The sequence below is a fragment of the Euwallacea similis genome, chromosome 7 (genome assembly GCF_039881205.1).
Source record: "Euwallacea similis isolate ESF13 chromosome 7, ESF131.1, whole genome shotgun sequence".
Taxonomy (NCBI): domain Eukaryota; kingdom Metazoa; phylum Arthropoda; class Insecta; order Coleoptera; family Curculionidae; genus Euwallacea; species Euwallacea similis.
The window spans coordinates 294,457-310,366 of NC_089615.1; the positions used below are offsets into that span (position 1 = coordinate 294,457).

Sequence of the window (15,910 nt, forward strand, 5' to 3'; positions counted from 1 at the left end):
CAAGTACTCACGTGTTATTGTATCGCTCGCTTAAGGTTGTCCATGCGACATCATAGTTATTATCCGTAAATTCCAGAGTTTCTAGAACCTGAGATGCCACGCCTTGCAACGACGCCCGCAAGTAATGGAATTTTTGAATTTGATTTAACGAGTGGTTATTGTGTATCAAGCTTACATAGGTATCCCGAAAACCTAGCCAATCTTTATAATCACCAGAAAAGGTGGGTAACGAAATAACTGGCAGCTTGACGCCTGCTAAGGGACTAGGAGGCATCGATTCATTTGCATTGCTGACTTTTGCCGATCTGTCGGCCTTACTAAATTTATCTAATAAATCTTTGCCATCAGCCTTTAGCCCATAAAATCGGTCTTCAAATTCAGCTCGCTCATTTACCTCTTCATCAAGATCAGTAGCGTGTAGCTCCAACTCACTTTGGGCGGCCTCAAACTTATCGAAAATAGTGTCTAATTTATTAAATCTTTCTACTAATTGATTGATTTCAGTGCTACTTAATCCATCATCCAAATCCAAGTTTTCGATAAATTTACCAAACATAGTAAGTTGGGCCTTGCATATCCTCCTAGCCACGTTTAACTTTTTAAGTTCCTCAGCAGAGGCCATAATCTCAACAAATTAAATATATTCAACTATAAATTACTATGAGCACCAATACAAATGACTACGGGTTGCAATTTGTGGTCGATTCAAGATTTTACAAAATATGCAGCTACGATATTTGTGATACACAAGATATTATTTGATCGATACGAGTAGCACAAACGAAACAATAAGGATAAAGAAATAAGGATAAAGGACTTACCCACTTCCCAAACAAAGCTCCCTAGCTTCCACGATGATCCAAACACACCAAGCTTTTCTTCTTACTTAGCCACAACGACGAATGATTTTCTTGTTCTGGCACGTGTAGCGACTTCTACCAACGCCTACAGAACGATCTTTTGGTTTTGCACGTGAACGACTTTTATCACGACACAAACGACGAACAATTTTCTTGTTCCGGCACGAGGAGCGATTTCTACCAACGCCTACAGAACAACTTCTAGCACGATATAAACGACGAACGATTTTCCACGAGCCCGAATCCGGCTCGAAGGACCAAAATGTTGAGGTTCCTTCGATAAACGAAAACCACGAAAACAACAATTTGGTTTACGAAAGTGGACTGTATTAAATTTCACTTATATAAATAATGGTAAAGTATTGGTCTAAGTATGAAGTGGGAGTTTGCTTAGTTGGGAAGATTACGAGTTACGTTTACGATCACATGTCTAGAGCGAGCACTGGTCAAAGAGAGCAAAATTACTGCGATCATCCCTTAAGTACTAAACCCGAGGAACTCCACCCAGGGGCGCACCAATACCAGACGCCATTGCGGGCAATGGTCGCGCCTAAGGTCATAAAATCGCCGCCATCTGGCAAATACCTATACAAGTCGCTTTCATTGAAGTATTGCGATCCGCCGAATTGCGTATCGCGGCAAAGGTCCAATTTAGAAAGCTTCCTTTGACTAGTAGCGTATTTCCCAGCCATAAAGAGCCCTTCGATATGGCCTGATGGGTACGATGGTCTGGCGCCCAGATGGAATCCTTCAAATACGTATCGATGCCCATGGGCGAAACTTAAGGGATGAAAGTACAAAACAAATTAACTAAGCAAACTACGCCAAGAAACAATAACCTACAGTCCTTAACATGAATAACCTAAAGTCCTTAACAACAGTCGAACCTGTTTTTGTACGATAGATAGGGACCGCATAAAAAAAGTCACACTTAGAAAATATGCCAAAGATTTACCAAATATTAAAAAAGTGATTTTAAACAAAATAAATAATTAATTTACACATCAAAACATTAAAAGAAACATTATTTCTCATTTTAGATCTGGAGAAATTTTCAAAATGCACATAATTCACTGCTATTCGTCGTAGTCTAAAATACGCATCTTCTTGTGATAAACTGATTCAAAATTGGTTTTGTCACTTGAAGACAATACAATTGATTTATTTTTCGTTGCCATAAAGTCTGTGATGAGTTTTTGCGACGACGGGCGTTTACTCAGCTGCTTATAAACGTCACGATAGCCAGATATACACAATCGAAGCTCTTTTTGGAATTTCAAACTCCTTTCAGAATTATTGTCTATTTAAAAAAAAATGCTTTTCTAGTTTGTTACAAAGCTGGATCCCTGCATATATTTTATCCGCTGCCATAGAATCCGGTTCTTCATGTTCTTGTTCATTATCTGTCAAGTTACTGACGATGTCACTATCATTGATGGTTTCGTCTTTAATCATTTCGACAAGGTCATTTTCGTTCGAAAGTGTTAAAGCCTTGTCCGTTGATATTATGTGCTAATGCAATTATTTCTATTGGTAACGTGAACCTATTTTCGGTTACATTTCTATTAAGACACATTCAGGCCAGATCGATTTCCAGCAAGAATTTAAAGTGTGTTGTTTTAGTTGAGTAATTGCTGCAGTAACGTGGTTTATTCAGTCTAAAATCGAAAACTTTTTCCAAACTTCAGTCAGGCTTATTCCAGTGTTTTCTAGTTTTTTCATAATATAGCTAAAAGTTAATTTCACATGATGTTTTTTAAATGTTGCTATTATGATGTTGCTATTATGATCCAATGGTTGTACAAGACTAGTCGTATTGGGTGGTAAAAACATTACTTGTACATTAGGATGTTCTAAACAAGGATGGCCGGGTGCATTGTTAACAATTAGTAGCACTTTAAAAGGAAGAACCATCTCCATCATATATTTTTCAACTTCTGGTACGAAGCAATCGTTGAACCATGTTGTAAAAACAGCTGATGTGACCCATGCTTTTTTATTTGCCATAAAATGTACTGGAAATTCAGCTAAATTTGTGTTTTTTAGAGCACATGGGTGAAAAGCTTTATTCATAATAAGTGGTTTTAATATTCTTGTACCAGATGCATTACTGCAAAGAAAGAGTGTAATTCGATCCTTTGCAGCCTTAAAACCACTTGCAGTTTTTTCAAACTTGGCAATGAACGTTCGACTGGGTATCTTTTTCCAAAATAACCCAGTTTCATCTGCATTAAATAACTTGATCTGGGCAATATCCACTGTCATCAATGATTTTTGCCAGTACTTGGCAATAATTCTTAGCAGCTGTTTCATCGGCGGATGCAGCCTCATCTTGGATCTTCACATTGTGAAGTGCGTGCCGTCTTAAAAATCCAGCTAACCAGCCATTGCTTGCAGAAAATTTTAGGTTTTCAAAGCAGTTTGAGGAACTAGATAGTTCTAAATTCTTCAGTTGATTGAAATATTGCTTAACTTTTTCCTTAATTAAATCTCCGTTAATTGGGATTCGTTTTTTAGTTGAAACATTAATCCAAATCATGAGGGCCTTTTCCGTTTTCTCTATTACAATATTTCTTGAATACGATGCTCTTTTTCTACTTTCATTTGTTGCACAATTAATAGATTCATTTATTTTACCAGCACGTTTTTGTATGGCCCTTATAGTAGATTCACCTATGCAAGTTATTCATTTTAAGCTGAAATGTCATATATGGCTTAAAGATTCAAAAAACAGAGTGTGCTATTTATATGACCACGACTGTATGTACATACACGTAATATTTTTATTATAAAAAAATTGGTATAACAGTTAAAACGTTAATAAACAACAGTATTTTTAAAAACAGAGAAAAAAATCAAAAAGCTTATATTCACTAAAATAAAGTCACAAACAGATAATAAACTCAACATTTTTAACCTAAATGCGTAGAATAATGTTATTATTTTACATTTCATGACTTCTCGGCTAATTCTGAACAAGGGGCACACCAAGGTTTAAGGTGAAAGAGACATATAAATTTCTTACATATTTGGCAATAAAACCTAGTTTTGGAGTCTTTTAAGCAAAAAAAAAACCTCTTTCGAGATCCTGGAATAGGTTCTTGCGGTGGATTTACATCAGCAAATGTATCTGCAAAATCACATCTTCGTTCCCTTACTGCTTGTGGCATATTTCGCTCCAAATAGCGGCGTTCTAAATACTGCTTTGTCAGTTCTATTGCAAGATTCTTCAAATATAACCTTCTTATTGTGGAAAATTTGTTGTTATTTGCGAATTTACTCCCGCCATATTTAGTAAAGCATAGAAAACAACCATAGGTCATTTCCTGGCGTTCCTTGCTACGTCATACATAGCAAATAGCTTATCTAAATTATCAATCCCGCCTTTGGTGTGATTGTAGTAGGTGATTATTTCAGGCTTTAGGAGTTCTCTAGTTTTCTCATCAATAGCATCATCATGATGTAAAGATGATATTAAAATCACATTTTTATATCTTTTAGGAACATATGATACTATTGTCATATTTTCCTAAAATCCAAAAACGGAAGAGTGTATTTGCCGATTTTGAGTATTAACAAATTCTGATGGAAGCGTTCTTTTATTTTTTTTATTGTTTCGACAAATATAATTTTATGTTCTTCAAATTAGCTATTAATTAAATAGATACTGGTAAACCAGTTATCGCAAGTAAGATTTCCGTTCAATCCGGAAATAGGTTCAACTAAACGTAAAACAATACTAGCTGGATCATTTTTTACTTTATAAGAACCCTCGAGTTGTTGTCCTACATAAATTTCTAAATTAGCACAGTATGATGTTTATGCATCGACCAAAGCGAATATTTTAACACCATATTTATTAGGCTTACTGGGTAAATACTGTTTAAATCCACAGCGTCCGCGAAAAGCTTCGAGATTGTATTAGCTCCTATGCAGTAGGCATTTTTACAATGTTCAACAAAAATATCAACAGTTTCTCTTATTGGCGCTAATTTATAAAGTTTTTTTCTGTCATTTCTGGAATCCATATCATCAAATCTTAAACATCTCAAGAGAAACCTGAAACGTTGTTCAGACATAGTTACCCAGAATCGTTCAACACCTGTACCTGCCCTATCCCAAATCTCATTTGTATTGAGCCTACTGCTTTTAAGAGTACCAGCCAGATAGAGCAAACCAAACAGAGCTTTAATTTTCATTAAATCAGTGGACTTCGTCACTCTATCCTCATAGTTATCTACTATACTAGCAATATATAGATTTGAGCTATCAACAATATTCTGTAGCATGCTATCAGTAAAAAAAAGTGACCAGCAATCGAATGGTGATTTGGCGTTTTTAGCGTAGTTTTTTACACCAAGAAAACCAACAATATTGTCTCGCCTAATTCTTGTTGTTTTTGTTGGGCAATGTTTTCGCTGTCGTGTATCATCCTCTCCAATAAAACATGGAATTCTCGGCATCTTTGCAGGTGGCTCATTTTATTGAATAATCTCGTCGGCATCTTGTTCAGACTCACTATCAGTTTTCCTTGTTTTTACAGCATCATCGCATGAAGCGAACTCTGCTTCCTCATCGTCCAGTCCTTCCGCTTCATTCACCTCAGCCCACAGTCTACATAATTGTTCTTGTTCCTTTTCCTAACTACTCATCTCTAAAAATAAAACAAACGAAACCAAAAATAAATTAAAAACAAAAAAATAATGAAATAAATTATAAATTTTTGGTTCATCTGATATCAAGTCAATTTATGAGTATAAACATTTAATAATAATTTTGCTTACTTAATAAGTGAAAACACACTTGTCACAAACGGGTATAATAAAAACGCTGTATGTCTTTATTCGTTCCAAAACGTTAGCCGAACGAATTACAAATCTTAGGTTGCAGGAATCACCTTAGATTGCGGGTCTTTGTTATAGATTTCTTCGCTTTGATATTGTACAATCATAGCTGACTAACGAATCGTTCACACTAAAGCAAATAATTCCATAACAGGAATATTGGTTACCCCTTATTCATTTAAAAATAAATAATTCATAATAACCATTACCAGTACAAGGTACTTACAATAATCCAAAAAACAATAATAAATAATAACTATTCGGTATTTATAATATATTAAATTATAACACACTATTATAAATTACACATTTTTTTATCACAAATGGTGGTGCCAAATGTCTCTGACCTTTTTTGTGATAACTTTTTAATAATATGAGTTGCTTTGATTTTATTTACTGGGGTATTACTACTGGTCATAATATGAAGGTATTTTGTAATACGAGTAATTATGACCAATAATGGGCACGTATCAAATAATTTTATAGGCAGCGGGTCTAGGAGACTTAGCGCCACTTCTGGAAGGTTAAATTTAGTGAAATGTTTTGCAAATTAATATATTATACAATAGTAAAAATCAAATTGAATATTTTCTTTAATAACATATTCAAAAAAAACTTAAAAAATTCGAATATCGCTAACAAAAAAAATATTTGGACAGTTTACGTCAATCATCATAAACATGCATAATCTTATTAGTACAGTAAAACCCCGGTTATCCGAGGTAACGTGGGGGTACACCCTTCTCGGATAACTGAAAACTCGGATAATCCGGATTTATTTTTTATTCATTCAAAAAATAAACACTAATACTTTAAACGATTTATTAAAGTTTTTAACATGTAAATAAGTATATCATAACACAGTGAAATAGGTATCTATGGGCTCTTGTTGCTCTTGTTTCAAATTGCATCTTCTTTTTTTCGCTGCAATGTTTTTCCATGTATTAAGAAAAAGCAAATCCGCTGGGGTTGCCTCTGGTTGTTGTTCGATATACTTCAAAACTTTTTCCAAAGAAGCAAAACCTTCTTGATGAGAGATCTTAGTGGGAGGCTGTTCGTCCACCGCTTCGTCATCGTCACTGTCATCTGATTTTTCGGTTTCCTGAAAGGTATTCGTTATTTCTTCAATACTCATTTCTTCTTCTAAATCATCTGCTGTAACCCAATCAACAACATCTTGTTTTGTCACATTTTCACAACCTTTTAAGTTTTGCATTAGTTCAAGTAAACTTTTTTCTTCTTCTGTCTTGCTGTCAAAATTTGAACAGGACGTTTCCCCACGGTTTTTCAATTTCAAAGCTAATTCATTTAATGGAGTATCATCTTCACTGTCATTATAGTCCTTAAAAATCAATAATTTGTGACCAAGATTTTTGAATAGTGGTACCACACACAGAATCCCAAGCTTGATTTATCCAGTAAATAACATTTTTCAATGTAATCTTTCTCATCCCACTAATAACATCCTCCTTTTCTGTGTATTCTAACAGATGTTCAAGATAGAAACGCCTATAACTTTTTTTAATGTTTTCGAGGATACCTTGATCCATTGGTTGCGTTATGCTGGTTACATTTGGAAGAAAAAATTTTACAATAATTTCGCCTACGTGAAGTTCTTCTCCAGGATGAGAGGGGGCATTATCCATGAACAAAATTGCTTTAATAGGAAGACGATTCCTGTTCAAAAATTTAGTTACAGATGGTACGAACTCTTCTTTAAACCAGTTGGTAAATAAGATCGCGTCCATCCATGCGCTCTTCTGACTTTTGTAATATACTGGTAGGGCTTTGGGTGAGATGTCTTTTAAAGCTCTTGGATGTGCAGACTTGCCAATCACCATCAGTGGGATTTTGTGCTTGCCAGATGCATTGGAACATGCCATTATGGTTAATCTTTCTTTACTTCGTTTGTGCCCAGGAGCTGATTTTTCCTGTCGAGATGCCAATGTTTTTGATGGAAGCATTTTATAATTCAGACCAGTTTCGTCACAGTTGTAAACTTGATCACATGTGTACCACAATCTTCGATTTGCTTTTTAAAGTCCTGCTTAAATTTATCAACTGATGATACATCAGCAGAAAGTTTTTCTCCACATACAGTCAGTTGTCGTACACCGTACCGTTTTTTCCAGCGGTCAAGCCATCCAGAACTGGCGGTAAACTGATCTATCTCGGGGAAGTGCCTACTAATCATTAATGCTTTCTGTTGTAAAATGGGACCTGATAGAGATATACCTTTTGACCTTTGCTGGTTAAACCACATGAATAAAGCTTCGTTAACCTTTTCATAGTCGCCAGTTTTCATTGATTTTCTTCCTGAGGACGAAGAAGCTTGATTTATACACCTGTCTTCTATTTTTGTGCGGTTTCTTTTCCAGTCTCCAACTGTTACCTCACCTACTCCATAATCTCGGACAACAACTTTAATTGTCTCTCCTGCTTCAATTCTTCTGATAGCTTTTAATTTTTTTTCAACAGGAACGACAATTCTTTTACGTTTGTTTTGCTCCATTATAATACGGCAAACGAAAATTCAAACAAAGCATTTCGTATTCCACTTAACTATCAAAACTCCAACCAAATGTGAGTATAGTTCGTAAAAACGCAATAACGCACTGCATTCGCGCACAAATTTACACGCTAAGAGTTCAAAAACATAAATAAGTAAACCCCTCACACGAGCCAGGGGGATTCGTCGACAGCTCCGACGATTTTAAATACAAGAAAGATTTTTCTTATAGAGAAAAGTTAAAAAAACGCGTAGATCTCTGCGATATCGTTTACTACTCAAGTATCGGGAATAGATTAGATCCCCATATGTTGGAGCCACCCCCGAACGTCTATGTTTACATTAAAAGAATGAATAAACAACATTCCATTCTTTTTCCCACTAACGAACCCCCCATAATTTTTCTCACACTTACGTTAGACGAATTGATAACTAAACCCTCTATCATTTTTCTCACACTTACGTTAAACGAATTTATAACTAACCCTCTTTTCTTGCAGATAATATTAATTAATAGCTTTTTTTTTTCTAATAATAATAAGAAATGCTCACGTATATATTTTTTAGAAGCTTGGTTAATACGGAGCATAAACCCATGCGTATCTCGGATAATCAGAGTTTTAGATTCGTAGATTGACTCGGATAATCGGGATTCTACTGTATATGTTGCACTAGTAGCGTATAACTTTATTTGACATGATGGCTCCAAAATTACGAGAAACAAAAGTTAAAAAACAAGAAATTGTAATGAAATTGCATAAAAAAAAGAAAACCTGCAAAGAAATCAGCAAAACTGTCGAAATACCACGTTTTACGATTAGATACATGGTAAAAAAATACAATAGTATAAGACTTATAGTAAACAAAGTGCATACAGGGTGACCTAAGAAAATATCACCAAGAGATGGGAATTTTATTCTTCGTTCAGTAAAAAAAATCCACGAATTAGTGTCCCAACTCTTTCAACTGATTTTCACAGAGCTTCTCAGGTAGTTGTTACCACCCAAACTGTACGAAATTTTTTTAAGACAAAAGATTATCATGGACGCATAGCTAGGAAAAAACATTTATTAGTCAAACCAATAGACAAAAACGTTTAAATTTTGTCAAAATTTACATAAATAAGACTTCGGATTTCTGAAAGAATGTAATTTTCATTGATGAAACCAAGATAAATCTTTTTGGAAGTGATGGAAACTGCCACGTTTGGAGAAAGCTCAACACCGCAATGAACAAAGAAAACTTGAAGCCTAGAGTGAAACATGGAGAAAGTTCGGTGATGGTTTGGGAGTGCATGGTTGCTGGTGGAGTAGAAAGTTTAGCAGTCATTAATGAAATAATGGATCGTTTTAAAATTTTAATCATTCTAAAATCACATTTAAAACCCAGTGCAGCCAAATTAAATTTATGGATTAATTGGATGTTTCAGCAAGAAAACGATCGAAAGCTTTCTTCAAGAGTTGCTAAAGAATGAATTCTGTAGTGCACCCCCACAATCATCTTAATCCGTGTCTAAAAACAATCAGACTTTTTCGGGAATGCCAAATGTCGGCAATAAACTATGCCGAAAGGGTATCATAAACCTGGGAACCTTCCCATAATGGTGTTCCTTGATGCAGTTTATTGCCGATAGATAAAAAATACACTGCAAAAATTTCCCAAGAATCCCACTACAGTACATCTGTGATATTGGCTGCAATTAGCCATAGTTATAGAGAAAGTTGTTGTTGAGGGTTGCTTCAATGGGTGAAAAAAAGAAAAGGGAGCACCTGATTACAACACGATATATTACGGACTAACTATTAAAAAGAACACACATCCAAAGGAACACTAAAAACGCTGACCCCGCATATACGTTTGGCGGACCGCCTTATCAATATTATTGCTTTTAGGCAACTTAAGGTTTTCTTTCTTCAATAGTTGTAAACCCTGGTGATTTCAAAGAAAAAAAAACCCTGACTAGAGGCAGACAAAGGACCAATTCCTGGTACCGCGGAGGACGTCCAATTTCAGTAATTTAAAAGGGTCGTTACCATGCGACATGGGAGAGTAGTGGGAACTCACTGTTGAGTCTTCTACCCACTTCTTCGCCAGTTCACTCTTGACCTCATCATAGATTAGAAAGTCGCAAAAATTCTAAAATTACCTTTGAAATCATCAAATACCAATCACTTGTAAACACATTTAAGCTAAGAGCTTCTGTTAATATACATTCGCAAAAAATCAAACAAGCAATTAGTTCAATTCAGTTTCTCCCGGTCTGACAAAAACGAGAGTGGTCCTTCGGTAACAAAAAGTTTAGAACCAGCCGTGGAAGCAGAACCCACTAATTACAATGTAATGTACCCTTAGGCTACGCCTATGAATTTTCATTACTTTGGTGGTATGTCCAGGATGGCCATATGTTGGGAACCCATTATCTTCCAATAAGGGTTACCCTTCATAAAAACTTTCACTCCTTTTCCTCGTCAAGATAAATCTCACTATAGCTACAACACCCCCGTAAATCATCTTTTCTTACCATTATCTTGACTTTACGGGTTAAGGATTTAGAAAGTTACCATCTGTGGATTGTCTTGTTAATTGTCTAAAACCGGAGTACGCCTATGGGTACTGACCCCCAGATTTGGTACTTAAGATACCCCGAAGCTTGTAAAAGGACGATAACCATTTTGACCATTACGATTATAATAATATAACTCGACGCTCCCGGAATTTTGTCACTTCCCTCATTAACTCTTGGTTCTCTCTATTGAAATGTCAATTTAATCCCGAGATCTTTAGTTTTGTAAATGATTAAGAGTTGTGTGTATCATAACCAGCGGAATAAAAATCTACCAAAGTGTTCCCGAGTTTTGTTTCGCGAGTTCCATTACAACAGTATTGTTCAGGGGAGTGACAGAATTTCCTCCAAGACAATCCGATTGAACATTTGTGGCAAGTGCTGAAAGAAAGAATGGCAAAATACAAAATTTCTAACAGAGCTCTGTTCAATGAACAGTTACAACGCGAATAGGCAGATATTCAGCCATCTATAATTCAAAAGTTAGTTACTTTGATGCCGAATCGTCTCCAAGCAGTGCTGGAATCAAAGGGTAATCCAACAAAATATTAATTTTTTTTCAATATGTAGTTGAAGCTGTTTTCTCTGTCCAAATACTTTTTTTGTGACCTATTTATAGGATATTTTTTTAATATAATTTTTTCATTAATGTTTAAACCAGTTTTTTTATTGTTACTACGTCATATTTTTTACTTATACTACGTTATATTCATATAGAGTATATTTCTCTAAATACAGGGTGTCCCGCAAGTCAACGATATTCCTGAAGAGTGGATAGACCAATTCAGAATAAGTCGAATTAACTTAAGTTGCCTTTGTCCAAAAGTTGATAATAAGCGAGATACAGGGCGTCAAAGGTGAAAAAATAAATCACATTTTCTTTAATATGTCTCCACTACTTCGAACTAATTTCACGAAATTTTGTATTCGGGAATTTCTTGAGATGATAAATGTAAATTTATCGACGATTCCGGTGTATTTTCTAGAAGGCGCCACAGGTGGTCATTAAGACTCATTTAAATTACCAAAACTTGTTTGTGCCACGGTGTATGTCGTTTTGGACTGGATAAATCTTTTCTCTCTCCTTTTCTGCTTAAAAAAGGTATACCCTATTGAAGTCGCTTGAACGGTTTCCGAGAAAAAAGCATCTAAAGCTGATCGTACATACAAATTTATTGTTTATTAATTTTTAAATAATTATTGCTGTTTTACTTTTTAGTAAATGTATTGCAAATTTACTGCAGAAGAAGCTCATTATCTAATTATTTCAATAATTAAGAATTCAAATGAAACACTTGTTACTTTCAAATGAACGGTATTTATTTAACATCAAATAAAAATTAAATAGTATGCTCAAATTGCTTGCCATCCAGTTCATTTGAATTCCTGATTATTAAAATAATTAGATAATGAGCTTCTTCTGCAGTAAATTTGCAATACATTTACTAAAAAGTAAAACAGCAATAATTATTTAAAAATTAATAAACAAAAAATGTGCATGTACGATCAACTTTAGGTGCTTTTTCCTCGGAAACCGTTTCTTCAAGCGACTTCAATAGAGTATACCTTTTTTAAGCAGAAAAGGAGAGAGAAAAGATTTATCTAGTCCAAAACGACATACACCGTGGCACAAACAAGTTTTGGCAATTTAAATGAGTCCTAATGGCCGCCTGTGGCGCCTTCTAGAAGATACACCGGAATCGTCGATAAATTTGCATTTATCATCTCAAGAAATTCCCGAATACAAAATTTCGTGAAATTAGTTCGAAGTAGTGGAAACATATTAAAGAAAATGTGATTTATTTTTTTACCTTTGACGCCCTGTATCTCGTTTATTATCAACTTTTGAACTAAGGCAACTTAAGTTAATTCGACTTATTCTGAGTTGGCCTATCCACCCTTCAAGGGATATCGTTGACTTACGGGACACCCTGCATATATTATAAAAGTTAATACTTTATTGTTGGCAACATTTAACCTAGTGCATAAAGTTTAATGGCAATGATCTAATGTAAAATCGATCAGATCTTAGTTATTTGGTAATAAAAAATAAAAAATGGCCAATTTCTGATTTTTATTTTTATTAGTTAAAAAAAAAATAACATGTGCGTTTAAACGGACTGTATGCATAAGAAGTTAATTAGTATGAAATATTTTGAAACAATATTTTGGGTGTAGCCCAATATCACACTTTATACAAATAAAATGTGCTTTCTTTCCACACAATCTGCATCTTCTTTCTGTCTCGTTATAGTCAATAAGATGATTTTTACCGTCAAATCTTACATTTTCGCTTGGTGTAGATATGGATTTTCCACGAGAAGATGAGGTACCATACGTTGTGAGCAAATCTACAGCAATTCTCCTTCTAAAGTGTAATAGACCATTAGTAGCAAAAGTATCTGTTGGCTTCAGCTTGCATAACAAAATCCAGGCGTTTGAAACTGCAACATCAAGAAAGTATATAAAAATTGGCCACCACCACTTTCTCTGCCTAATTCGAGTCCGATACGTTGCAGCTGATTGGTCCATTTTATCAACGCCACCCATTCCTTTGTTATAATTCGAGAAAAATTTTGGTTGTGTAACCGATATTCTGCATCTTTTTTCACGTGAATATCTTGTGCAGGTCCCTACATCAATTCCGTCATAATTAGTTATACAAATGACACTTTTGTTGTCTTTCCAGCGAACTAGGCAAACTTTTTTTTCAGCATCAGTTCTGAAGTCGTAAAAACCTCTCTTCTTTTTATTCATCACTTTCGTATCTGGCAAAGGACATTTTCCTGTTCGAGAATCTCGAATAGTAGACGTGACGCAATAACCGTCTTCAGCAAGATGATTCATGAGAGAGCTTGATGAAAAGTAATTATCGAAAAATATCTTATACCCACTGTTTGATGGAATGTTTCCTTGCTTTAGTAGGCTAACTACAATATCTCCGCCAACACCAAATATATTTTCTTGGTCTGTATTTTTGCCAGTATACATTTCAAAAGAGACTAAGTACCCAAAGCCGGTACATAGTGCCCAATTTTTAAATCCAAATCTTATTGGTTTTGATTTTATAAACTGTTTGGGAAAGTGCTTTCCGTAGTAAGGAATCATATTTTCATCGATTGATAAATTTTCCTCGAGTCCTCTGTGATACTGAAATGCGTGGTTCAAGTGTGTTATCAACGGTCTAAGTTTATACAAGCGGTCTTGTTGATCCAATTGGAAATTGTCATTCAAGTGAAAATTTTGCAAAATTTGTTCAAACCTGTTTAGTCTTATGCTTTCTTGAAGCAATTTTGGCACGTCCGGCAAATTAGACCACAATATCCTTTTATTAGGGTATTTTGCATAACCTGACATCAAAAGACCCCCGATAAAAACATTCATTTCATCTAATTACGTATTGAGCGACTGATTCTTCTGAACAGCATATAAGTTACTTTGTACAACAAATTCTTGTAACAATTGCTCGGGAAAAAACAGGCGGAAATAGTCCAATGGCGTTTGACATTTCTTAGCTTCACTCGACGGTTCTTTGGGAATACATTCGACCCTCATGTCAAATTTTGGCTTACTGGCATTCCAACTAAATTGTATTTTCTTCTTTTGATTCACTTGTGTCTTTTTTTGCAAAGTACTTGGTGTATTATCTGCCTTACTTCGACGTAAATATTTTGTTAAAGGTTCGTCGTCACTGGAATCCGAGTCTTCCATTGAGTTTCCCACACAGCGTTTCTCAACGACGGCCTTCTCTTGGACTGATTGTCCAAATTGGAATTTTACCTCACAAGTAGTTTTAAGCATTCTGGGACCTAAGCAATTCAGATCAGCAATATGTTCATTGTCACTAAAATCTTCATCTATGGCTGTATCATTCTCATCACGTGGAGGTTCCGCATATACAGTTGTGGTCAAAATAATAAGAGTGGTAGTGTTGAATTTCAATATATTATCGCCAAATATTTAATAAATAAATTACATACTTTGTAATGTATCACCAATATAGAGTAACGTGTACTCATGAAAAAAAATATATAAAAAATAAAAATTATTCAAAACCACAAACTTTACAATATTTATAAAAGAGGATATGGAACTTTTTCCTGGCCAATAAAATAAGAGTATACACTTCTTTTGAGAAAAAAAATTGTGAACATGAACTTTCAACAAAAAAAAAACAAATATACTTTAGTATTTCGTAACGTGTCCCTTTTGCTTAATTAGGGCGGTGCATCATTACAAAGTATGTAATTTATTCATTAAATATTTGGCGATAATATATTGAAATTCAACACTACCACTCTTATTATTTTGACCACAACTGTATATCAAGAGGAAAAACATTAACCCCCTCTTCTAAAGTTTCAAGAAGTTGTTCTAAAGACAATCTAAAAAAGTATATATGTATAAGGTTACCACCAAATTTTTATTTACCAAATTACTTTGAAAAATTAATGCATTTATGATTTACCAAAAAAAAATTCTCATTGTACTATGGTGCATCCCGTCCGTTATAACGGACATTTACCAAAAATCAAAAATTTCTACACTAAATCGCAATAATGAACATTTGTAAATGTAGCGGCAACATATCATTACTTTATCACATTGACTATTACTAATTTAAACTTTTAAAAGTTCAACACTTTGATATAAACAACGAAAACCTTACCGATTGCGTTGTTTCACATACAGAGATGGGTCCATTTTTAAGAAAATTGTCTCTAAACAACTCACAGGACAAATAAAACTCAAAAAAATAATTTTCTAATGCGAAATACAACTAGTGGCTTTCACGTGTAGCAACGAAACATTGAAGGTTAAATTTGAGACGAGTCCCGGTGGAAAAATATACGCGTTCGTTTAAACGTACGTTATGCACTAATGGGTTAATATGTGATAACATACATTATATAATTTTGCCCAAATACTTTTTTTGCTAACTGTATAATATTTTGTTTGGCTATGAAATTTAAATAACTAGAGTCAAGATCCTCTTTCTCTATGAGGAAATTATGTAAAATACAAGCTGCTTTAACAATTGACACTATAATGTACCTCAGGTTACGCCTATGCGTTTTCCTCTTACATGGCAACCTAAGGGCAGGTTTACAACATAAGTAGAATGCATATTTAT

At 34.6% G+C, this 15,910-nt stretch overlaps 3 protein-coding genes across 3 annotated transcripts; all 3 read right to left on the reverse strand.

Moving 5' to 3' along the window:
• Positions 1-7: 7 nt before the first annotated feature.
• LOC136410099 (uncharacterized) lies at positions 8-622 on the reverse strand. Its single transcript, XM_066392066.1, has one exon. The coding sequence runs from the start codon at positions 620-622 to the stop codon at positions 8-10; it is 615 nt and encodes a 204-aa protein (XP_066248163.1).
• Positions 623-3,090: 2,468 nt separating this feature from the next.
• Positions 3,091-5,340, reverse strand: LOC136410100 (putative CENPB DNA-binding domain-containing protein 1). Its single transcript, XM_066392067.1, has 3 exons — positions 5,231-5,340; positions 4,969-5,150; positions 3,091-3,419 (listed from the first exon to the last, which is right to left on the reverse strand). Exons 1-3 carry the CDS (start codon positions 5,338-5,340, stop codon positions 3,091-3,093), a joined length of 621 nt encoding a protein of 206 aa, XP_066248164.1.
• Positions 5,341-6,557: 1,217 nt separating this feature from the next.
• LOC136410101 (jerky protein homolog-like) lies at positions 6,558-8,216 on the reverse strand. Its single transcript, XM_066392068.1, has 3 exons — positions 7,683-8,216; positions 7,099-7,635; positions 6,558-7,046 (listed from the first exon to the last, which is right to left on the reverse strand). The coding sequence occupies exons 1-3, from the start codon at positions 8,214-8,216 to the stop codon at positions 6,558-6,560; spliced, it is 1,560 nt and encodes a 519-aa protein (XP_066248165.1).
• Positions 8,217-15,910: the final 7,694 nt, after the last annotated feature.

Coding starts and splice junctions, on each gene's coding strand:
- LOC136410099 (XM_066392066.1), bottom strand. CDS start 622: ATGGCCTCTGCTGAGGAACTTAAAAAGTTAAACGTGGCTAGGAGGATA.
- LOC136410100 (XM_066392067.1), bottom strand. CDS start 5,340: ATGAGCCACCTGCAAAGATGCCGAGAATTCCATGTTTTATTGGAGAGG. Junction 5,151..5,230: donor GAATTAGGCGAGACAATATT/GTTGGTTTTCTT, acceptor TTTTACTGATAG/CATGCTACAGAATATTGTTG. Junction 3,420..4,968: donor TGAGATTTGGGATAGGGCAG/GTACAGGTGTTG, acceptor ATATTGTAATAG/AGAAAACGGAAAAGGCCCTC.
- LOC136410101 (XM_066392068.1), bottom strand. CDS start 8,216: ATGGAGCAAAACAAACGTAAAAGAATTGTCGTTCCTGTTGAAAAAAAA. Junction 7,636..7,682: donor TTACAACTGTGACGAAACTG/GTCTGAATTATA, acceptor GCATCTCGACAG/GAAAAATCAGCTCCTGGGCA. Junction 7,047..7,098: donor TAAATCAAGCTTGGGATTCT/GTGTGTGGTACC, acceptor TTGATTTTTAAG/GACTATAATGACAGTGAAGA.